Here is a 24494-nt window from a genome sequence, read left to right as displayed (position 1 = left end):
CCATAGGCAGATAGAGAGGAGACAGAGAACCCCAAGCAGGCTCCGCATTGTCAGCTTGGAGCTGGATGTGGGACTCGAACTCACTAACTGTGGGATCATGACCTGAGCCAAAATCAAGAGTCAATGTTTAACCAACTGAGCCACCCAGACACCCCTAAAATTTAATTTTGAATTATACAATACATAAATATTGTTTGAAAAAACAAAATAGGACAGATGAGACTAAATTTCCTTTGATCACCACCTTCAAGCCCACTCCCCTTACCCCTCCCTAACCACCTCCCAAGGTGACTATAATTCTGTTTGGCATTAATCTTTCCAGGCCTTTTTCAATCAAATCAATTTTACTTGTGAAAATAGGATAGTAATATCTATTCCATGAGACAAAACAGAAGTGACAATACAAAGGCATAATGTTTTCTTCTTTCTGTTTCCTTGCAGGTTGGGAGGAGCTGAGACCTCCTACAGGAACATAGCTCTGCACTAAATTCATGCTGAAGAAGAGAAGTCTTACCTGGGGTGGAACTACCTGCCTTCTATCTGGTATTAGAAAATACCAGTTTTTTGTCTGTTTTTTTGTCTCCCTCAAAAATTTCAGCAGGCATCATGCACAGAATCTACAGTAGGAGCAAGCCTCGGCTTGTTACATGGACGCAGCGAGCCTCCTCTTGGATAGGGGTCTGCTGGAGGAGAGGAGCCCGAGCCACAGGCCCAGAAAGCATTTTGCCTCCTTTTTATTCTTCCATTTCAGCCAGGCAAGGATGAGTTGATGTCTTGTGTCTTCTCTTCCCTGTGTCTTTCATTTCAAATTGCAGAAATGAAGGGGCGCCTGGGTGGCTCAGTCGGTTGAGCATCCCTCTTCGGCTCAGGTCATGATCTCACGGTCTGTGAGTACGAGCCCCGCGTAGGGCTCTGTGCTGACAGCTCAGAGCCTGGAGCCTGTTTCAGATTCTGTGTCTCCCCCGACTCCCCACTCCCCCCCCACCCCCCCTCCCCGCTCATGCTCTGTCTCTCCCTCTCTCTGTCAAAAATAAATAAACATAAAAAAACAAAACAAATTGCAGAAAGGAGGAGGTCATATGCCCAGACTTCCCCTCCCAAAACAGCTTTCCAGCTGAACACAACAAAGACAAAAAACCAAAGCAACCCTCCTCCCTCCCACAACAGTTTTTTACCTACTGTCAGAGGAGGCATAAGCCAAGATTTCCAAAGGCACTAGTGGCTGCTTCCCAGGTGTCCCAGAGTGGGGTTTTATTTTAGCGTGAGAACAAATTCCATTTATTGATCGTCTACTTTGCCAGCCACGGTCCAAATTTCTTTACATACACCTAATTCATTCTAACAAAAGCCATTTAAGGTTTGTATTATAATTATCTTCATATCACAGATGAAGGGACTGATGCTCAGAAAGGTTAAGTACTTCTCTTTAGTTTTTTAATTTTATTTTTGAGAGAGACAGAGTGCAAGTGGGGGAGGGGCAGAGGGAGAGGGAGACAGAATCCAAAGCAGGCTCCAGGCTCTGAGCTGTCAGCACAGAGCCCGACGCGGGGCTCGAACTCAGACTGTGAGAACATGACCTGAGCTGAAGTCGGACACCCAACTAATTGAGCACCCAGGCGCCCCAGTACTTCTGTGTTTAAACTGTGACTTCCTCAGGCAAAGAAGATGCTTAAGAACAGTACTTGTCAGTGGGAAGTGGTATCTGGAAGCAGGAATGAGAAGCCTGGAACTGTGTGGAGAGGGGCGCCTGGCTGCCTCAGGCGGAAGAGCATGTGACTCTTGATCTTGGGGTTGTGACTTCAAGATCCACGCTGGATGTAGAGATCAAATAAATAAAGCTTAAAAAAAAAATGTGTGGAGAATAGAAGAGGTAAGGTAATAGCAAATTATGAAAACTGCATGTCCCAGCAAGAACTGCCATTCATCCCTACCACTCAGGCTCAGACTGGGTTATGCTCTAGGGGTGTGTGTAAACACATCTCTATAGCAACCATCTGGTTTCTGTCCTTCTATGACAATACAGGCTTGCAGTGTCTAAATATGGGCACTGGTGAGGATGAGTGTGGCTGGGGAGGGGAAGTTGCCTGCTGAGTCAAAGGAAAATTGTGCAGAAAAGGCAGATTCCTTTGGTGTGCCCTCATCTACCCCTCCCAGCCCACCCCCAAGGTAGGAAAGGGGCTTAAGACCCTGATCTCTCTTCGGTTCACAGCAGTTGCAGTTAAGAGCTAAGCCCTGCATACATTTTGTCTTATTTTAACCAAGTATGTAAATTCCTGTGCAGTCAGGGGGGGATCCCCTTGGTTCAAAAGGGGGAGGGTAGAAACTTTTGCTTCCTATTTCACCCCAGGTGTCACTTTCGGGGCCATGGAGGTAGAAGCTGGAGGATCCCATCTGCTGAAGGCATGGTAGGCCCCAGAGGGAAACGTGAGGGAGAGAAGCCAGGCGCAGGGATAGGAGTAAGGATGGGTGCTGCTGAGAGGATTAAATGCGACCAGGACCGAGTTACCAGAGCCCCTTCCTTAAGTCAGCACAGTGGTTCTCAACTAGGGGATCCTAGAGAACATTTGGCAACGTCTGGGGACTTTTGTTGTTGTTCTGACTGAGCATTTAGTGGGTAGAGGACAGAGCTGCTGTTAACATCTCTAAAATATACAGGACAGCGCCCACAACAAAGATGTACCTAGTCCAAAATATTCACAGTCCCAAGGTAGAGAAAGCATGAGTTAGAGGATGCTGGTCCTACAGTAGCCCTCTCCTTGATCCACTGCAGGACACCATCACATGTTATTTGAAGGGGATACCATGGACACCAGCTTGTTCAGCTTGGCCCTGAGCTCCTCTCAAGCTTCCAACCCGAGTAGTTTACTTTTTAAAAATATGTTTACTTATTTTGAGAGAGTGCACACATGCACGAGCGGGGGAGGGGCAGAGAGAGAGAGGGAGAGCCCATCCCAAGCAGGCTGTGCAGTGTCAGCACACAGTTGGAAATGGGGCTCGATCCCATGAACCATGAGCTTATGACCTGAATCAAAATCAAGAATGGGACACTAAACTAACTGAGCCACCCAGGTGCACCTAGTTTGTTTACTTCTAATAAAAATAAATGAAAGCCAGAGTCCCAAATTTGCTGTGAAGTCAGCCTCTATAGAAGATGGCCTTAAAGCTGCCTTTAACGGCTGTGCAGCTAGGCAAAAGGCACTATCTCTTGGCCTCAGTTTTACCATTTGTGAAGTGAGTACACTGAATGCATGATCTCTAATGTCCCTTTAGTTCCCAAACTTTGCACTTCTGAATATTTTTCATACGTAGTTGTGCCCAGTTTTGGTCACTGGAACAGAAAATGACTCAAAAGTGCAAGTAGGGAAGTCTGAAGGTGACTCAGACTTTCCTAATCATAACAGGCATTTCAGACATGGACCTTAACTGTTGAGCCAGGACTCACGGTCACTGAATGAAGCCAGGACTTCCCTCTGTGTCTCTGAGTAGGTGGTCTCCTCATGGGGTAATTTTAGCAACAGTAAATTGCTTTTGCTAACCACTCACTCTCACCCCCCACCAACAGGTCTGCTAATGCATGAGAGTTTTCTTTCTCATTAAAAATATAAATATTGTAGGGGCGCCTGGGTGGCCCAGTCGGTTAAACATATGACTTCAGTTCAGGTCAGATCTCAGTTTGTGAGTTTGAGCCCCGTGTTGGGCACTGTGCTGGCAGCTCAGAGCCTGGAGCCTCCTTCAGATTCAGTGTCTCCCTCTCTCTCTGCCCCTCCCCCGCTCATGTTGTCTCTCTCTCATAAATCAATAAACTTAAAAAATTTCTTTGTAATAAAAAAACATACAAATATTCTAGCATATGTATCAGTTTGATGTTACTAATTGGGTTTGAGGCCGTTAAGGTAGGTAGCTGGCACTAGATCAAGAATGATGCTTGTTCATGGGTTTGCAGTCCTAGAGGTTAACATGAATAATTTGAGAGAAGTTCATATACTATATAAACTCTATATTCAGTTTGAGCTTTTTAACTATTTTAGTTGTAAGTTCATATTTTGTTTTATTTTTTTTTATAAAATTTTTTTTTCAACGTTTATTTATTTTTGGGACAGAGAGAGACAGAGCATGAACGGGGGAGGGGCAGAGAGAGAGGGAGACACAGAATCGGAAACAGGCTCCAGGCTCTGAGCCCTCAGCACAGAGCCCGACGCGGGGCTCGAACTCACGGACCGCGAGATCGTGACCTGGCTGAAGTCGGACGCTTAACCGACTGCGCCACCCAGGCGCCCCCTCATATTTTGTTTTAATCTCTAGTATCTACCTATGATAAGTATGTCAAAACAAGGTGCAAAAAAAAGTCCATCTAAATACACTACATACCTCTGTCACCAAAGCTCTACTTATATCAAAACTTTTAACTGAAGGGGCCATTTTATCACAGTGTGGTTATCAGTGTTGAGTGCTCTTCCTGTCATAAGGAGACATTTTCATTACAGAAAAGCTATCCTTCGTTGACAGAGTATTTGGCTCTTACTTGCTCTTAGTCATGTGGCTCATCTAAAAGTTTTCCAAAAGAGAGGTCCAGCTTTGTCTGGGCAGTAGCCTTCCCAAGCTGTTCTCTCACTAGAGGTGTTGTCTTTCTGCTTTATCCCCTGTTGCTGCTATTCAGAGACTGTGGCAGGAGGTCAAACTCTTTTTAGTTTTTTTCTGAATATTTACAGATTGACAATGAACAATTCTTCAACAAATATTTATTGAACACCTGTTGTGTACCATTCTTTAAAAAAAAATTTTTTTTTAACGTTTATTCATTTTTGAGAGACAGAGAGAGACAGCATGAGCAGGGGAGGGGCAGACACAGAATCCGAAGCAGGCTCCAGGCTCCGAGCTGTCAGCACAGAGCCTGATGCAGGGCTCAAACTCACAAACTGAGATCATGACCTGAGCTGAAGTCAGATGCTTAACCGACTGAGCCACCCAGGTGCCCCTGTTATGTACCATTCTTGATGGTGAGGATATAGCAATAAATGAGACAAAGCCCTGGTAGTTCAATAAATACTTGTAAAATAAGTGAATGAAGGACCCTCTTCCAGTTGTTTGTTTTAGTCTAGCCTACTTACTCCTTTTTATAATCAGTTTTAAGCTACTGCTCCATTCTCTTTTTTCTTAGGATGCCTTGTCAGAGGTGGAATGCTCAACCTACCTACCCCTGAGGACCCTGGGAGACAGGCCTGAGGAGACTGTGCCCCATAACCCTCTGGGGACTTTGGTCAAGACTGATACCAAACAACTTTTAAACCGGTTGAGAACCTTAATGTGAATTCATTGCACAGGCGGTCCCATCTCTGTATGATCTTTGGATTCTGCCCCCAATGCAGAACTCTCCCACTCACTTACAAAACCTTCATCCCTGGTCCCCTCATTTCTCTGAGGTCTCACACAGAAACTCTTAAGAGGAATTTCCCTCAACCCACTCATTCAAATTACACCCACGTTTCCCCTCAGACCCTGCTTTGTTTGCAGCCCTGGAGGGTTTTCCCCTCCTCCAGTATCAGAAAGTGGGGAAACTGAGATACTTCTAGCTCTCTAATGTCATTTTCAGGCCATTATTCTTCCTCCAAGATATTTACATGCCATTCCTCCTGCTATGGAGTTCAGGCTAAACTCTCCTTCATGTTCTTGGCTACTCCTGGTCACTTCTATACCAGGACTGGTACGAGGCTTCCTCTTCTCCCCAATCCTACATAATTCTGGGTTGATTGCAACACCTTGATTTACTGATCCAACATTCCAAGCCCATAATTCTCTGTTGTTGTTGTTTTGTAAGCTAACTGCTTTAATCTTCCTTTTATAAAAAAGACAGTTGGGTTTAACAAGAGATAACAACAAAACCACAAATACTTGAGCTACCTACCTTTGCAGCTGGATGTAGGAGCTCCCTTGTTCTTTGACTCTAATGACCTTTACTTTTACCCGACTTTAGACACCCATTACTACTACACATTTCATTACATGGAAGAGTTCCAACTCCAAAATCTTAACTCTAACATCACTGTGACCACCAGGTCCTGAGCTTCCAACTTAATCACTTCTTTCACTTCTAAATCATCATCAGCTCTTTGACCTTATCAAGACCTCTCTTGACCAGAGCTGATCATACCTTCTTTGGCCTACCTTTTCACCCAGTCTGAATAGGGTGGATATCTTGAACTGTCCCTCCCCAGCACCTTCCATCCCCTTATTCCCTTATCAATCCACTCAATGTGTCCACAGACTATGATCCAGGAGCTACATAATAATGCATCTTATCTGCTCTTGTACCCAGGCGGCTGTGTGTTGCTAGAGAAAACAGCAGAAATATAGATTGGTACCATTCCAGTAGATTACACGTTCCAAGGATTATACATTCATGGTTTCCAATCTGTTAGGCCCTTGACACTTGTTCTCTAACCCTTTTACTTAGTATTATTGTCTGTTCTCTTCCATTCCTCTCCCTTTCAACCTCTCTCCTAAACGATGGCCACTCTTCTTAAGCCCCCTCTCATCTCCCTGTCAACTTGCAACCTTACATCTCCGCAAAGAATAGCGAAGCCATCGGAGAAGGACTCCCATCAACTACCAACCCCAGTCACAAACAGCGATGAGTTTACCCCTCATTGTATTTTCACCTTGAGCCTCAAGCAGGATGCAGTAAACATCTCCCTGCTTGAGACCAATTTCCTACACAGCTGGCTTCCCAACTAAACCAGCCCCAGCACCTCACCATGCATAGTGGTTGGCACATAAGTGCTTCATAAATGTATGTTGAAATGTTTAATTGACCATATCCACCTGAACTCATTTACATCCCCTCCTTTTTCTTCATCATTCTCCGCTGAGCTTCAACATTTACTGGTTCCTTTCACTCAAGTCAATAAATGTGCCTAAATTTAACATCTTAAAACAACAAAACCTTCCCACACCACTTGGTTCTACAGGCAAGATTCTACCTCTACTAATCTGTTGACACTGCTGGCTCAAGAAGGTTACTAATTGCCAAATCAAATGGACACCCTTTAGTCCATTAAAAAAAAAATGTGATTTTTATTGTTTTTAGAATTCAAATGACCTCTATCAAATATATACTCATTTCCAAAATCTGGAAAAATATAGAAAGTGGACATACATAGACACTCTATAATCATGACAAATAGAGTTACCCACTGTTGTGACACATTTCTTGAAATTCTGGGCATTTTTTTTTTAAGATCTTATTTTTAATCTCTACACCCAACATGGGGCTCAAACTTACAACTTCAAGATCAAGGTTTGCGTGCTCCACTGACTGAACCAGCCAGGCACCCCTTGGGGCACTTTTTTTTTTTTAATTAAAAATAAAATTTTTTTAAACGTCTATTCATTTCTGAGAGACAGGCAGAGTGCAAGCAGGGGAGGAACAGAGAGAGACACAGAATCCAAAGCAGGCTCCAGGCTCTGAGCTGTCAGCACAGAGCCCGACATGGGGCTCGAACCCACGAACTGTGAGATCATGACCTGAGCCAAAGTCAGACACTTAACTTACTGAGCCATCCAGTTGCCCCAAGGGGCACTTTTTATTATATAGAAGAGATATTTCTAATTTCTTACTTCAGCAACCTCCAATAGCATTTCACATTGACTCAATTCTTCCATTAAACTCTGTCATTGGGCACCACATCTTCCAGATTCTCTTATTTTGTTGGGCCCTTTCTTTATTGCCTTCACATGTTAGCTTTCATCAGGGCCAGCCCTCCAGTCATTTTGCTCTATATGCTTTCACTTCCATAGTATTACTAAGTGTACTGTGAAATTCACAGAATCTACATTTCCTATTTTGATTTTTTCACCTTCTAGGCTCCTAAATGCAATAACTTATGGGTAACCTATTCTTTGATGTCCTACAGGCACCTCGTATCATCCTTTCTGCAACACAGAACTCATGATCTTCCTTGTTAAACTTGCTCTTTCAGTGGTAGTTTCTCTCTAGGTTATAGCATCATCCTTTGCCCAGTAACTGAGGCCAGAAACCTGGGGATCTTTTATTAGAGTGCTTTCTCTTCCCAAGTCCTACACCCCATATCCAGTTCTGTTGATTGTGCTTCCTGTGTATCTCTTGAATTTGTCCACTCTTCTTCATCCCTACTGTCTTTACCTTCTTTAGTTACTAATCATATCTAGCCTAAGTACTATAGCAACACAACAGTCTGTCTTATTTATAACTAGCCTGTGGTAACAGTTTACTAAGTGGAGTGTAGTACAGAATTCCCCACTTAGGTAATGATGCTTCATTGCTATGTCAAATTTATGCCACAGGTTGAATCATCTTTTCTTTACAACTGCCATATCCCTTAACTTTCCATCCTGTTAACAGCACCTCTAAATACATCAATTTTACCCTCTCCAACCTCTTGCCCACACCATAGTCAGAAAGCTTATTCTAAAGAGCCAATCTGACTTGTCATTCTTTTGCTCAGTCTTTAAACAGCGCTTCTCATTGCCTCCAGGATAAAGTCCAAAGGGCCCTCTGTGATTGGACTCCTGCTTCCCTCCACCCGTCTCCAGCCTTACCTGCTGCATGGCATGCTACAACTACTCTCAATTACTTCAAGTTTCCAATTATTGCAATGTAATGGAATTACATCTGCATCTTGTTACATGCTTCCTTTTGGAAGACCCCCTTTCCTGACATAACCTTTACCTGTCAGTCTTACTGTATCAGATTTCAGCTTACTAACTCCTTTCTGTGGAAGGATTTTTCTGTTCTTCTACCTCCCCAAATTAGGGAAGTGCTTCTAGAACATTTTGTGCTCATCCCTTCTTGTATTCTAATTGTCTTGTCTACCCATCCTTATTATATCCCTCTATAGTCTGTAAGCTCCTTGACGGCTCCTTATGTGCTGTTGGAATCCCTGGAGAGGGCTTTGCACACCTTATGCTGTTTAGTCAGCATGACCACCCTTCATAGTGGGTACCACATCATTCCTGTTTTACAAGTAAGTAAGCAAAGAGAGTTGAAGAAACTTGTCCTGAGTTACCAAAATAGATAAAAACCAGACAACTTGATGCTAGAGCCAGTCCATCACTAAATCCTTCACCTTCAAATTCCTTCTCCACATGTTTTGGCATTGACCTAAAAATATTCTTCTTTGCCATCCATCAGGTCCCTAGGCATGCCTGCCTGTCATAGCCTCTGTCATGTGGCTCCTATCTGCCCTGTTGGCCTGGTACCAGCCACTGCCCAGGACTTGATGCTGCTGTTGCAGAAATACCACCGACTCCACACGGTCCCGTCCTTCTCTAAGTGTTGGTCTGTCTACCAAAATGCCCCTTGTCACCTTACCTTTCTGGAGAAATCCTGTTCCTCCTTCAGAACTTGCTCCATAAGTGTTCCTGATCACTTTTTCCCCATCCCTTTGCAGACACCGTAGCGACTCCTGCCTCCATTCTCAGAAGCCGTGCCACTTCGGCAAGTTACTGCTTTAGTTTCCTCACTTGGACAATGGCAGCAGTAAGACTGCTTTCTCATGGAGCTGCTGTGAGGGTGTGTTAAGCACTCGGCATGGGGCTTGACACACCATAAGTGCTCAAAACATTTAGCAATTATTATTTGCTCATCCCCATTCCTCTATGTAGCTAGGCCTACTTGGGTACTACCCAAGTTCAACACGGTAGCATGATTTCTTCACGTGGAAAAAGGAAGCACCCACATATCACTTATATTTTAGCACAGCACCTGGCATATTTTGGGCTTTTATTAAGTAATCAAACTGGACAATTTCATTTCCACCACCAGTATTTACCTAATGATTGCAGCCCTTTGGATGTTCCCTTCTTGGGATTCTTTTACTACAGATGGACTGATGATATGCTGCCTTGCATTATATGTAGAAGCACCGTCTCAATGAGGCTTCAAGTGCCTCCAGGGCAGACACCATCTCTTACATGGTCTATCTGCCCAACAACAGCTAATATTTCTAACTGCAAAGTGGGTGTTCAGCAGTTACCGGTGAATGAAAATATTCTTGCCCAAGCACGGGAGGCCTCACCTCATTAGTAAGTCCCCAGTCTCTTAAGAAAAGTTAGCTAACAACCCTTCTCCTGATTCTCCTTCCCTTAGAATTCTGCTTAGAATTTGCATTTATTTGTATGCCTCTGTCAAGTCCTAGCTTCCCTTTCCTAGTTAACCCCCATCAAGGCCCAGTAGAGGGCACTATACACCCGAGGATTGCTCGTGTGAGTACTGCTGGCTCACTGCAGATATTCTCAATGGAAAGGCTCCAAGTTTTTTTTATTTTGCCTGCATTTTCCATGCCCGGGCCACATTAGCTTAAAATAAATGCTGCTGGACAATAATAATGGTGACTTCATCCCTGCCACCCTGTATATCAGATGGTCAAGACGACTGTCAGTACAATCATCACTCAATTATGTTGGAGGAGTGGAAGAACCCTTACCACACTCTTTGGGATGTGGGCAGGAATAGCTACTTGAGGCACTGCAGAGCAATCTGTCCTGCTTGCCTGGCCCCGTAGTATGGGGGTGAGGGAGAAGGAATGGCAAGGTGCTACACTAAAATAGAGATAGCCACAGTCCTTTCTCAGCCCCTCAGGATCCCTCAAGGCTACAGCTTAGAACTAAGGACCAGGGAAGCCAGGAATATTGGAAAAGTCATATATATAAGCCGAGAGACTATCTCGATCTCTTCAGCAACCTAACTTTGCCACCTCCTAAATAATTTCTACACTTCAACTTTATCTGTATTAAAACGAACCTGCACCAAATGATCCCACATTCAGCCTCACTGATCTCACTCCCCAGGTGTATGCACCTGGCAAACATACACTAGGGAAGTCATGCTCAAAAAGAAGTCATGGGATTGGCTGAAGGGGAATAAAGATGAGAAGACTAACCCCACACTAGAGTAAACATTCTATCTGTGTGTGTACAGCTCCTAGCTTTGAGTTTGTAAGTTTCAAGTATGTGAACTTTTGCAGATGTCTTCTTTCACAAAGACAATAAACCCCACAATGGTAGGGAATGTCTTTAATGTACCTCCATACCACCTGGCTGGCTCAGTGTCTAGCATGCGGTTCAGAAAGGCTGATGGCTAAGAGGCATCACCATCTCCTGGCTAAAGCAGAAGACAGCAAGTCTGTAACATCCTGAGGAACTGAAAACGTATTTGGAAAACTTCTGATTAAAGAGAAAGAATGAGTTAGATACTGACAATCACGTTCCTAGTCTAGTTTAAAATTACCCGTCCCCTTCAAGAAGATGGAGAGTTCGCTGGAATATCTATGTCTCCTGGACTTTATCTTCCTTGATGTATACTCATTTGAGAAGCCAATCACACTTGGGAAAATATCACAGTAAACTCTCCTACTCAAAGTTGGGCAAAATGCGTAAGTAGATTTCATCTACTGTATGTGAATGTTGGTGTGTGTCTCGGAAAGACAGGTGAGTTTGTTTCTCCTTTGGTAATGTTTCTTTTCTAGGTTACATTCACAGGCAATTTTTAACTTCTTGCAGCGGCAGGATTCCAGTGATACTTGTGACAATGGTGAGGAAGTAAGTCACTCTGCCTCCTGCTGGCCACAAACAGAAAGGTTGAGCTTTGGGCTTATGACCAGAGGTCACATTTCTCCTTCACAGACTTAAGAACTTATGAAGGAATGGAAGACTAAAAGGGAAAAGGAAGAGTGGGCTTCCTTTTTTGCTTAGCCTATACTAAGCTCTAGGTGTTAATAAACTAGATCAGATTCCTTATTTTGTGAACCAAAACCCGACGTTGACACATCTTCTACACTAGCTACACAAACAAAAGGGATGGACAGGAGTCCAGAAAAGCCCTGATCTATACACCAATATCCCTGTTCCCTCTCCCTGAGTGACGGAAGCGGCAAGCCCAGTCACATCCTGTATTAAGGGCCCCTGTTCCTTAAAACTCAGGGCCCCATACCAGCTTCTCCCCTGAATGCTGTCTTCAGTTTCATTTTCTTCCCTTTCCCCAAACCCCAATAAAACACACCAACTGCTTCAGAATATTTCTGGGTTGTGTTTTTTTGTGGGTCATCTTCTTTTTTTTTTTTTTTATTTCAAATACTCAAAAAGTCCCCTGGGCTCTGTGGGGCTCCCCACGCTCATGGCCCCTTTCCCCACACTCACTGCCCTTTTCCCCACAGCAAATCTATTTCAAGGACAGCACTTTTTAAAATGAACAATTAACATTGGGTTCTCAGCTTGCTCTGCGGGACCAGAGGGGTTGTTTGCTTCTGTCATCTTTAGATGGACAGTTTCTTTTATCTGACCCCAGGTCCCCAGCCACATCCAAGCAAACAAGGCATTTTTCTACAGAGCTGAATCAGAACTCTTCATCTGGAATCTGCTCCACTCCTCCCCCTTACACCCATCCCACACCAGCCACATGGTTGGGAAGGAAGATAGTCAGGAATGTTTTTATCAACTCCAAGTCCTATTTCATATCCCCCACAAATTTCCCATCCCACCCTCTCAAACACCAACCCCCCCCCCCCACCCCCCACCCCCCAGGATTTCACTGAGATTTCTCCCAACAATTATTTGGAAAAAAGGTAAAACAAAAAAGGTTCAGGGTCTTGGTGCTCAGCCCAAGGGGCTCCATGCGCTGGGACACCGACGGGCAGGGGCTTCTGCCTCTCCAGCCCGCACCCGAGCCACCTCCTGACCCCTGGCTGCCAAAGCAGGGAGGGGCAGGAGCCAGCACAGGACCCAGGAGGGCAGCGTCTCAGGATCTGGCGGAGCCCCGGGCAGCATCATTCAACTTGGCCACTGCGGACGAACACAGAAGAAGAAAAAGAAAACACTGTCAAGTAATAAGGGAAAAAATTCGAAGTTCCATCCCAGTCCCTACCCCATGACTCTTCCACACTTAACAATCATTAGGCTACCTGGCACATGCCTGAATCTGATCCACAGAGAGCTGGGGAGGGAGGGGGGAAGGGAGAGAGAAGGAGAGAGAGGTAGAGAAGAGAGAAGAGAAGGGGGAGGGGAGAGAAGGGGGAGGGGAGGGAAGGAGAGGGGAGGGAGGGAGGGAGAGGGAGAAGGGTGGTGGTGGTGGTGGGGAGGGAATTTCAGTTTTTTTCTATCCACAAAAAGTGTTCTTTACCTTTTTGGAGATACCCATGAAAGCAATACAGAAAATTCTTTAGACAAAGATCACAATAACTGGAGGTTTGCAGGGGCATAAGCTGCCTGGCTTAGAGCAGGCTTGGTTTCACAGGCATGGCCACAGTCAGCTGTATGCAGCAGCAGAGACTGACGGGGGGCTAAGAGTGATGAGGTGGTGACAGCATGTAGTCCACGGCCAGACAACACACGTGTTGTTCTGAGTGGATTTAATAATCTAGGTTTAATCAAAGCAATTTGGATCTGGATTTGGGAATGACCCTTCTTTGCCATGGACGTCATGTATTTCATGCTGTGGAAATAGGTGGCAAATACAAAATGTAGCTTGTTTCTTTGTTTCTTATCCTTGAAGATGACCAGGTAGAGAAAGAGCAAGATCAACAGTTTTCTGATTTCCCTATTTTTTCTATTCCTTCCTAAAAACCAGACTTGTGACCTCAGTCTTGAAGATTCAAATGACCAATAGAGAAAGCAGCTGAGACAGAAAAAAGTACAAAATTCGAGAAGATCGGAGATGAAGAAAACGTACAAAATTATATATATATTTATATATATAATAACATGACATATCTATGTACAACATGGCTGGGACAGTTGAGGAAACTATACAAGGATGTTCAGCATTTTCCCCTTCCCACAAGGACTTTAGACTAAGGAAGACAGCATGAGGAATGAAGCAAGAAACACAAAAATTATATACAATTACAAGTGACAGTCAAGGAGTTTGGGGGCCAGGAAATCCAGGGATCCTGCTCTCTCCATTCCTTCTTCACCAACTCTCTCCTACCCCATCTGAGTGACTGCCTGAAAAGTGAATGGCTGGTCAGGAAAGGAGTATACACACCTGCCAATCACTCTGCATGTGCACCAGCAAGTTCATGGTCATTCTCCTGCTAAATCTTTTCTTTTTTTTAAGTTTTATTTAAGTACTCTCTACACCCCACATGGGGCTCGAACTCGCGCATGCTCTTCCGACTGAGCCAGCCAGGCACCACGGGTCATTCTCATCAGCCCAAAGGTTTGATGTATTAGGATTTGTGAGGTGACAGGGCAAGAGAGAATTACAGAATCTTGTCCTCTTAAACAGTTAGTTGTTGCCCTGGCCCTCTCTGTCATAACCAGCAGTAGGATTCAGGCCAAGCTAGTGATAAGCAGACTGAAGACGCTGGTCACCTGCACCCCTCTCCTCCATCTGCTCTTGAATCTCCACTGCTGCTTCTCATCCCACAAGAGCTGAGTTACTGAGCCCTAGGAAGGCAGAGATTTATCAGTGCTCCATTTCTCGCCCCCTGACCATCTTCCTCCACCAGCTTCCTCCACAGTGAATCATCTCCTAGGAACCTGCTGCTCCAGCCCCACCACAGTACCGAGGCCTGGAGGCTGGCTCAGTTTGCCCCTTTTTTTCTGGTCTCCTTAGCAGTACGCCTGGCATCTGATCACATCTGAAACATGGGACTCTACATGTGCGTGACTAAGCACGTGTCCTCAGGCCTGCAGCCTGGCTCCCAGAACAGCTTTTTAGCAGCAAAGGCCCACACTGGGGGCCAGGAAAGTGGGTGGGGGTAGAGGCAAGAAGCTTCCATAGAAGCTAGCTTCTTAGAACTTTTCCCTTGGCCTTAAGTCCATGATACTTATGAGGCCCTCTTGCCTGAATTTATAATCCCCAAATCTCAACTTCCTCTCTCCCCATGTAGTCCTCTAATGGTTCCCCTTTGTAGGCTCACCCACAGGCCTTCCTCACTTAGTTTTACAATGAATAGCACAGACTTTTTTTCAGCTGGCAGTTACAGGATTTTAAAATTCTAACCCATCTTATCTATATTCAGCTCTTTTACAGATGAGGAAATAGAAATCCACAGAGGTTAAATGACCAAGGTTACACATCAGTTCTGCTGAGATGGAGTGCAACTAAAACCCAGATATCTTGACTCCAAAGCCAGTGCGAATCTTTCCACTATCCCATGATATTTTCGAAAGCAACATGCTGGAAGAGAGAGAGAAGGTGCCCATTTCATGTGAATGAAGTTCTCCAATCTTTACATTATTTAAGAGCCACGGCAACCTGTAAGAGACACTCACTGAGTAAGGGAGGTTAGGTGGGCACTGTAGTTTTAGGCAAGCAAATCAGTTTTTCTTTTTGAGGGTTCTCTAAACCTGACATAATGGAAACACAAAGCAATAGCAGCCTAAGGGAAAAAACACTTAGAAGCACAGAAAACAGATCTCATTCAGTCTACCTTTCCCAGCTATGTCAGATTAGCTTCTAGATGGAAATCTACCATATTATTCCCAAGGCTTAGCCTAACCAATTTTGGGATATTCTCTTCCAAAAGGAGAAATCACATCTCCCCAGTTTCTCATACAAAAGAAAAAGAGCATCTGCAGCATTATCCAATCCTAGTCTCTTATTTCTGGGCCCCTACCTGGGCTACAGTGAGGGTGCGAAAATCTCAATTTAATCAAAGAAATGAACTCAGAGCCCCTTTTCAACCCACATCACCTTCTCAGCAGCCCCCAGGAGAATCACAGTCATTTCTGGCTAGCAAGCTGAGAAGATCTAACTAGGTGCTCATTTCATCCCTGCCTATGATATATTAAAGTCCAGTGGGTGAGGAAGGGGAGAGAAGGGGGGGCCCAGGTTACCCCGCAAGCTTGCTGGTGACGAGTGAGGACTTTCTCTGGGGCAGGTCCTGTGGGGTGGGGATGTGGTCACCAGTCACCAGATTCTTGTCCGGTCCTGCACTTGGCAGCTGCTTGTTCTTCATCTTGGCTTTGGCCATGTTGTAGTCTCCTGAGTCAAAGTACTTTTGCTAGGAGACAAGAGGGATGTTTAGGTGAGTGAGGAACTCTGGCCTTCCTCGAAAGCAAGGAGACCCACATCCATTATAAACCCTCATCAATGCTTAGATTTTTCCAGTCTTCCTTGATTAACCTCATTACACAGTTTAGCATTAATTACATGTACTTATGTCTTGTCTCCAATGTGTTCTGACGTTTCAGGTTGTAGGCAGTTTCCTAGCTACAGTAGACATTTTATGAGCAAAGAGATAACCCCTACATTCTTTATACACCCATCAATACAGGATGGTTCAACCAAATTACTGACTATTCATTAAGGCTTACTGAGGACCTATTAGTCTCCAATGGGCTTGGTCCTGGGGAAATTAACAAGACATACAGAAGTGTCAATCTGGAGCTATCCTAGCAATCAGCAGGAGATCAACCTCAAGCCTACAACCTCAAAATTAAAAATGATTCCCTCAGACCATGAATAGAAACGGTTTGTTCATGAGGATAATGTACTTTTCCTCTGACTCCCACTGCTCCCACACATGTTCCATGGCTATGACAGCCTGCCCACGCCTGCCTTGCCTGCAGCAAGGTAAACTGCAAATCAGCATCACATCATCATCTGTGCCTAAGACTCAATAACTAGGATTCTCCACAGGGATCTGTTTCACCGTCTATTTCATCCAAACCTGGGAACGCCCTTAGGCAGTTTACTGCCTTACAATCTCTCAATTAGCTTCAGGTACCTATGGGGACTGAGAAACCTGATTGGGAGCTAGATGGCTATGAAAGCAGACCCTCCCTTGGTGAGGACCACCACTCTGGATGGAAAAATAAGTCTCTTGAGAGAGCACAGTTAATGGCTGGTGCTAATTTCAAGGGTCTGAAGAAAGCTATTCATTTCAAGCTGAAGAAATCTATAGGACAGATGGTTTGATCTTTTTTTTGAAATCATGCACCCCAAAACTTAGCTCTAATCTTAAAAAATGCAGTCCTAAAACTCCCACCATTTAAACAGGCAAATGCCTGGGGGAGTCAGCATTTCAGTTTCTAACATCCTTCCTTCCCCCAATCCTCCAATGCCCCCCACATCCAAATGTCTCAACATTAAGCCTTCATACCCTGTATGATACCATATTAGGGATTTACAATAATTTGCCTCCCTCTTTACAAGTTTTTAATTCCTCTCTACTACTGCCCAACAGCAGAACCTCTGGATAAACATTCAGAAGAGGCTCTACAGATCTCATCCCTAAAGACCCTTTTGGCTCCAGTAAGAGGATAAGAGATTGGGTCCCATACCCCTTTCTGGAGTCTCTTCATGAGGAAGTCGGAGCCTCCAGGCTTTTGTCCTAGGCTTGGATATTTGGCCTTTAGCTTTGCCTCCTCAGCTCTCTCAGGGAGAATACCTTCTTTCTCCTGTGTGTCCTGGAGGAAACAAATGGGCCAATTAAATTAAAAATTGAGAAGCAAGGGCACCTGGGTGGCTCAGTCAGTTAAGTGGCTCAGGTCATGATCTCATGGTTTGTGAGTCTGAGCTCCGCATTGGGCTTTGCACTGATAGTTCGGGGCCTGCCTGGGGATTCTCTCTGTCTTGTCTCTCTCTCTCTCTCTGTGTCCCTCTCCCACTCACACTATGTCTCTCTCAAAATAAACCTAAAAAAAAAAAAGTTTTTATTTTTAAGAGAGCATGTGAGTGAGTGAGTGTGCGCATGCCCCAGAGCAGGGGAGGGGCAGGAGAGAAAGGGAGACAGAGGATCCAAAGCGACTCTGCGCTGAGAGCAGATGGCCTGATGCGGGGCTTGAACTCACGAATGGTGAGCCGACCTGAGCCCAAGTCAGACGTTTAAACTACTGAGCCACCCAGGTGCCCCATAAATAAATAAACTTAAAAAAAAAATTGGGAAGCAACCCTTCTAATATCTAGAATTTTTTAATGTTTATTTATCTTTGAGAGAGACAGAGTGTGAGGGGGTTAGGGGCAGAGAGAGAGGGAGACACAGAATCCGAAGCAGCCTCCAGGCTCCGAGCTGTCAGCACAGGCCTGACGCGGGGCTCAAACCCACAAACCATAAGAATGTGACCTGAAGTCATGGGACGCATAACCAACTGAGCAACCCAGGAGCCCCTAGTAACTTTATACTATCAACTTTTCCTGGAAATCTACCCTCTTGTGAATATACTGTCTCTACCCTGCTCCTAAACAAACCTAGACTTTTGTTCAAATCTTTAAAGCTCAAGATAACTGTATTGTGAGAAAACACACACACACACACTCTCTGCTTCTCACACTACGCTTAAGGAACCACTTCAGTGACTTGGCATTAAAAATAGTACCTAAACACAATTTTTCAATCAAGAGCAAACCATAGCTTATTCAGCAAAGGAGCTAGGAAAGAAAGAAAAGAGCTAACTAGGGCTTCTGGTGATCCAAGAGGAGTGGGAAAGTTCCCTGGCTATCCCTAACACACAGTACAGGTCAAACAGGAAATCAAAGGGGATAATTCTGCTGAGATGTTCCCTTTTACCCCGAGTCTAAGGCAGTCATCTGATTTAAGCCTCTCTGAGCTATGTGGCCTTCTCCAAATGTCTCTACCTTAATAAAGGAACAACATTGCTTCAGCATTTCCATAAACCTTAGGTAGGAAGGTAACAGGTAAAGAGATAAAAATGACACTATTTTTAACCTCAAGAAAATTAAGACACAGGAGGCTCACTAGTATTTACCCACAGTTTTTGCCAAAAGGTCAACACCTTCCCCAGTGGGGCAAGTGATGGAAGTTTAGGGAACATGCCAAGAACTTGGAATTGGCTTGCAGGGGCTCTCACCGTAGTTATTACTCTCTTCTTGTTTTTGTGGGCCCCAATGCCCTTTTCTTTAGTGACTTTTTAAAGGGACCTAAAGCCGGGGTGCCTGGGTGGCTCAGTTGGTGAAACATTTGACTCTTGGTTTCTGCTCAGGTCATGATCTCATGGTTTGTGAGTTCAAGCCCTGAGTTGGGCTCTGCACTGACTAAGGAGCCTGCTTGGGATCCCCTCTCCCTCTTTCTCTCAAAATAAATAAATTAAAAAACATTTTTTAAAAAAGGACCTAAGGGGGTGCCTCGGTGGCTCAGTCGATTAAGCGTCCGACTTCGGCTCAGGTCATGATCTAGTGGTCCATGGGTTTGAGACCCGCGTGGGACTCTGTGCTGACAGCCTGGAGCCTGGGCCTGCTTCGGATTCTGTGTCTCCCTCTCCTTCTACCCCTCCCCACTCCTCTCAAAAAAACGTTAAAAAAAATTATTTAAAAAAGGACCTAGAGGGGCGCCTGGGTGGCGCAGTCGGTTAAGCGTCCGACTTCAGCCAGGTCACGATCTCGCGGTCCGTGAGTTCGAGCCCCGCGTCAGGCTCTGGGCTGATGGCTCAGAGCCTGGAGCCTGTTTCCGATTCTGTGTCTCCCTCTCTCTCTGCCCCTCCCCCGTTCATGCTCTGTCTCTCTCTGTCCCAAAAATAAATAAACGTTGAAAAAAAAAATTAAAAAAAAAATAAAAAAGGACCTAGGGGCGCCTGACTTCTGCTCAGGTCACGATCTTACGGTTAGTGGGTTCGAGCTCCGCATCAAGCTCTCTGCTGTCAGCACAGAGCCTGTTTCAGATCCTCTGTCCCTCCTATCTCTGCCTCTCCCCCGCTCACAAGTGCCTCCCCTGCGGGAGGGAGGAAGGAAGGAAGGGAGGGAGGAAGGGAGGGAGGAAGGAAGGAAGGGAGGAAGAGAGGGAGGGAAGGAAGGGAGGAAGGAAGGGAGGGAGGGAGGGAGGAAGGAAGGGAGGAAGGGAGGGAGGGAGGAAGGGAGGGAGGGAGGAAGGGAGGGAGGAAGGGAGGAAAGACCTAAGAAAGAAAGGAAGAGAAAAGAAAGAAAAGACCTAAGGCAATTTGTGTCTCTTTTTAATGTAATTATATTCCCTTCCCTTGAAAATCTGGCAGATATATCAGGTGCCTTTCACAACGCCCTGAGCCCAGTACTAAATATTGTAAGTCAAATACAAGCCCCAAGAAGAGGTTTATTTGGGGTGTTTTCATCACAGAATTGTGGGTGAACTAAGTCCCATTGCCTTGGAAGTCGGGGTCGTGGTGGAAATAGGGTGGAGTCTCTCTTGTCACGATTCCTTTCGTGTCTTTCCTAGGTTTAATCTCCATTATGCTTTATGGATCTCTAGTTCTCTTCAGTCCTGTTAGTTCCCAATTGAGGCTGGGGAACAGTGGGACCCCAACCGTCAAAATAGGTCTCTTGAGAAAGTTGCCGCCTTAAAGTAGCCATGATTAATAATTACTTCTCCCTTCGCCCAATGCTGGTCCTTCTTAATCGTCTCTACTTCCACCTGTATCCTTCTGACTGGGAACCCAGCCTAGCTGCTGGGCCTTTTACCCCCCTCTACCAATAACACACATCGCTTCTCAGGACCACCTGCCCCCTTTCATTCACCCAGTCTTTCCAAACACCCGCCCCGCACCCAAGCTTGGCCAATGATAGCACCTTTTCAATGTGTTGAGCAGTAGGCCTATTGGCCAATCAGAAAGAGTAAGGCACTGACTGACAACGGGCCCAACTAACCAGCCCCAGAGCTGCAAGCTGTGTTAAAGCTCACCCTGCGTGACGCAAGAAGTGGCCAACCCCTGCAGAGCCTGAGACCATGGCGACCAATCCGCACTGGTGGGAGACCGTCTCCCGCCCCATCACGGTCGCCCCCAGCTCGCCGGCCCGCACCCCCTCCATTTCACCTGCTTCTCCTCGCCGGTCTCCTCCGCAGGGTTCTCCTCTTCTTGTTTCTGGGACATGGCGGGACCAGGACTGTGAAGTGTAGGGGGCCCGGGAAGTCAACTGGAGAAGGGAAGGGGGAGGGGAAACGGGGACAACCTGCGCTGCTTCTTCGGCTCCTGTCACTAGGGTTGCTCAGTCAAAATGGCGGCCCCTGCCTGTGACGTTATGGCCGCCCCTTCCTATGGGAGCCAATGGGAGTGAGGTAGATAGGGCAATGACGTAACGATCTGCCAATAGTCGCTGGCTAGAGGTGGGTTCTTTGAAGGCGACAGGCAAGCCGGAACACCAATGTGGACCGAGAGTGAGCTCCGAGGACCAATTGGGAGCCCGTGGGGTTGTTAGCGGGCGGCGCAGCTAGCTTTGGCATTTTTGCTCCTTTGGTGGGACGAGACTTCTTTCTGTCTACGGCCCGGCACCCACAAGGCTTTGCTGAGCTTCAAACTGGAGAGCGAAAAGATGGGAACCTTTCATTTTCAGATAAAGAGGATTAAGCTTTGTGCAGTGTTAGCAGAAAACTCTCAATCTTCAGAAAATAATTTGGAAGTCAGAGTATACCTTAAATTGGTACTCAACACTGTTGCCATGTATGTACTTGGTGTTTGGAGCGGAGAGACTGGGACCCCAAACCAAGTTGTCTTGCACAGAAGGCTTTACGTTCCATGATTTAACACTTCTGTACAGTTTTTTACTTGTTCAGGGTCAGCCCATGGAGACTAAGTTCCTTGAAACGGAGAGCACAGTTCTAGGTACATGGTAAACAGTAAATACAGTTAACACCAGTTAACGTATCCTGAGTCACAGTTCAACAGTATTTCTTGAGCGTCAGTGTGTAGATGGTAATATATTAGTTTTACGGCGGTACGTATAGAATAAGACAGTCTCTGCTCTTAGCTTAATGGACATGTGGGGAGGGGTTTCACAGTGTGCCAGGTGTACCCTCAGATTAAGTAGACACATCCTCCTGGAGTGTCAGTCCACATTTTTATATTAAAAACAAACATTAGTTTAATACTAATAACACTGCAAAATTCATACTAAAGTTTAATTTTCCAGGCAGCTTCTTGTGACAGCCTTGGGGCTATCTGTTCATTTTTTTGTATAATTAGGTGTACTTCTGGAAAAGTCTGAGAAGCACTGTAATATGCAATTATACCAGGCAAAATCTGGTAAGCATTGAAATAAAAGTGTTAATAAAGTGTTATAGGGGTTCGTAGGAAGAGTCATATTCAGTTTAGATTCCCTACCACCTGTGACCAAGAAAAAAAAAGACTTCATGGGGTGGGGGGTGGCACTTGAAATAAGGTTTTTTTTGTTTTGTTTTTTATTCAAGAAAACTCTACATTCAACGTGAGACTCAAACTCATCAACCAGCTTGTGACTGAATTAGCCAGGTCTCCCTGAGATAAGTTTTAAAGAACTCAGCAGTTTTCTGGGTAAAGGTGAAGGAAGGAAGGGTATTCTAGGTGATAGGTGCAACACAAAGGCTAGAAAAATAGAATCGAGTGCAGAACATGGAGGGCTTTGAATGCCAGGATAAGGCACTTGTGAATAATTTAGTAATCTATGAGAGAGACATTTAAGGTTTTTAGGCCAGAGAGTGGACAGATCAGAACTTCCCCTTTAGGAAGATTCATTTGGAGATAATGAATAAAAATAATTCAGAATTCCATGCAGAAAGACCCTAGAAGTGGCAGTCTAGCCAGGAGTGCACTACAATACTCTAGGTGGAAGAGAATTGGGATTTAAGCTAGAAATGTAGTTTATAGAAAACTGTGAACCTAATTGAGAAAGTCTGTGTCTATGAGATTCACAGCTGAGTGAATACAGGGAATGAGGCAGCCATGTGCTTCAGGGTAATATTTGCAGAAATAATTCAAGAAGAGAAGTCAATATGAGAATGGAATTGGAAACAGAAAATGAGGAGTTCAGCTTTGAGAACATTGACTTCTTAAGACAAATGGGCCATTTGGTGGAGTTATCCAGGCAATGAAGCCTTTGGATAAATGACCCGAGATCTCCAACATAGCTACCATTTTAGAGGTCTAGGAAATGTATACCTAGAGTTTGGGAGAAAAGTAGAAGGTCACTATGAGCAAAACTTGGACTTCTTCATGTAAATGTAAGTAAAGTTGTGGAAGTAGATGAGATCACCTAAGGAGAATGAAAAAGAGTCCCAAGATGGAAAACTGGATAAAAGTTGGCAAGGGACACAGACACAAATGATCAGAGGGGTAAGGAGAAGAACCAGGAAAAAAGTGACAGAAGTTGAAGATGGAGGGGACAAAATTGCATGCAGTTAAAGAGTGAAGAAGTGATAGCAATATTCAACAGTAAAGCAGAGGAAGGAATTAGAATAATGAAAAGGAGGCAGAACTCTGTTTTCTTTTTGGGAAAACAGACACGATTCAAGCATGTTTTCAGAAAAGGGCAAGAGGCTAATTGAGAGAAACTAAAAAGGTAATTCGTTTTGTTTCAATTTATTTATTTTTGAGAGAGAGACACACAGTGGGGGAGGGGCAGAGAGAGAGAGTGAATCCGAAGCAGGCTCTGCACTGCCAGGGTAGAGCCTGATGCAGGGCTTGAACTGTGAGACTGTGACCTGAGCCGAAGTCAGACACTTAATGAACTGAGCCACCCAGGTTCTGCTGTAATTATCCATTTTAAAGAGAAGATAAAGAATTAAAGTCTCAGGGGAGATCATTAGATCAAGAGGGAGAGAAACAGATGTGTTGAAGGGGAAATTGTACAGAGAGATTTTGAAGTAGTTAAACATTTAAGGAAGTCACGTTGAATGTCCTTGCTTTTCTGCAGTCAATCTTTTGAGAATAAAAAGGATGGCAGGGTGGGATAGAGAATCTAGGAAAGGTGGGGGTAGAAACAGCACTATAGAAAATAGCAATGATTCCGAAAAGATCTAAGATTAGATAGGTATGGATTTGTAGTAGTCTTAATCACCATGGCTTTGTGACTTTGGTCAATAACTCCTGGCTGTCTTGATATGGAGAAAACAGCCAGCCTGTTAATAAGGACAAAGGACTGGTAAAGAAGGAACAGTGGAGGGAAGACAATGAGGAAGTCCATATTGGTTTGCCAGTTTGTTGAAATACCTGACCATAGCATCGAGGCTCTCTAGGAAGGACGGAATAGAAAGGCGATGGAGAACTGGGCATGACACAGAGGAAGCTCAGATTTGGTGGGGATGCTAAGAGGCAGAAGAGTAGGAGGTCATAGTGAGGGGAATTTGAGGGTGTATCTAGGAAGGTGGAGAAATTGCAGGTTACGACAAGCTCCAGCCTATAATTGTAATTGATGGTAGATATGCAGGGATATAAAGTCACTGACTTTGATGTAATCAAGCACACGTGAAGTCACAAATGTTGAAGTCTCAGAGCATAATGATAGGGAAGGGGGTTAGGACAGGGTGACTGTGACCCATAGTCATAGGTGGGAATGAGCTATACGTCTCCAACGTATATATTTAAACACATAAGTCACCACATTGTGTGCCTTACATTGTGTAGAAAAACTACAGTATTAGGTAAGTATGTATGACACCAAATGGGTTGTACTCATAAGTGTTTAAAAGATCATTTCTAGCTGAGCTGGGCAAGGAATGTTTCAGACAAGGCGGAACCTGAACCCAGACCCTAAGGATGAATAGGAAGGTTGGAGATTGGCAGAGGGTGGGGGAGGAAAGGAAGACAATTTAGAGGACAACCTTATCTTATAAAAGGTT

The 24494-nt window shown here is 44.9% G+C and overlaps 1 protein-coding gene and 1 long non-coding RNA gene across 4 annotated transcripts; one reads left to right on the top strand and one right to left on the bottom strand.

Moving 5' to 3' along the window:
• Positions 1-1565: 1565 nt before the first annotated feature.
• ENSA (endosulfine alpha) lies at positions 1566-20907 on the bottom strand. Of its 3 annotated transcripts, none has more exons than XM_047084488.1 (4): positions 20719-20907; positions 17263-17388; positions 15814-15980; positions 1566-1838 (listed from the first exon to the last, which is right to left on the bottom strand). In XM_047084488.1, the coding sequence occupies exons 1-4, from the start codon at positions 20773-20775 to the stop codon at positions 1757-1759; spliced, it is 432 nt and encodes a 143-aa protein (XP_046940444.1). In that variant the 5' UTR covers positions 20776-20907; the 3' UTR covers positions 1566-1756. The 3 variants fall into 3 exon arrangements, with proteins under 3 accessions (XP_046940444.1, XP_046940445.1, XP_046940446.1); XM_047084489.1 differs by lacking the exon at positions 1566-1838 and adding an exon at positions 12547-12813 and having other exon boundaries at positions 20719-20905; XM_047084490.1 differs by lacking the exon at positions 1566-1838 and adding an exon at positions 13375-15154.
• LOC124515535 (uncharacterized) lies at positions 1833-6939 on the top strand. The gene is made up of 2 exons (XR_006962835.1): positions 1833-2405; positions 5159-6939. It is a non-coding gene; the product is annotated as an uncharacterized LOC124515535 (long non-coding RNA).
• Positions 20908-24494: the final 3587 nt, after the last annotated feature.

This window comes from Lynx rufus, unplaced genomic scaffold (assembly GCF_022079265.1).
Source record: "Lynx rufus isolate CCGP_SWC_20201006 ecotype Redwood Valley unplaced genomic scaffold, mLynRuf1.p SCAF_2, whole genome shotgun sequence".
NCBI lineage: Eukaryota > Metazoa > Chordata > Mammalia > Carnivora > Felidae > Lynx > Lynx rufus.
Note: the sequence above shows the minus strand (reverse complement) of the source record. Positions and strands in the feature narration are given on the sequence as shown.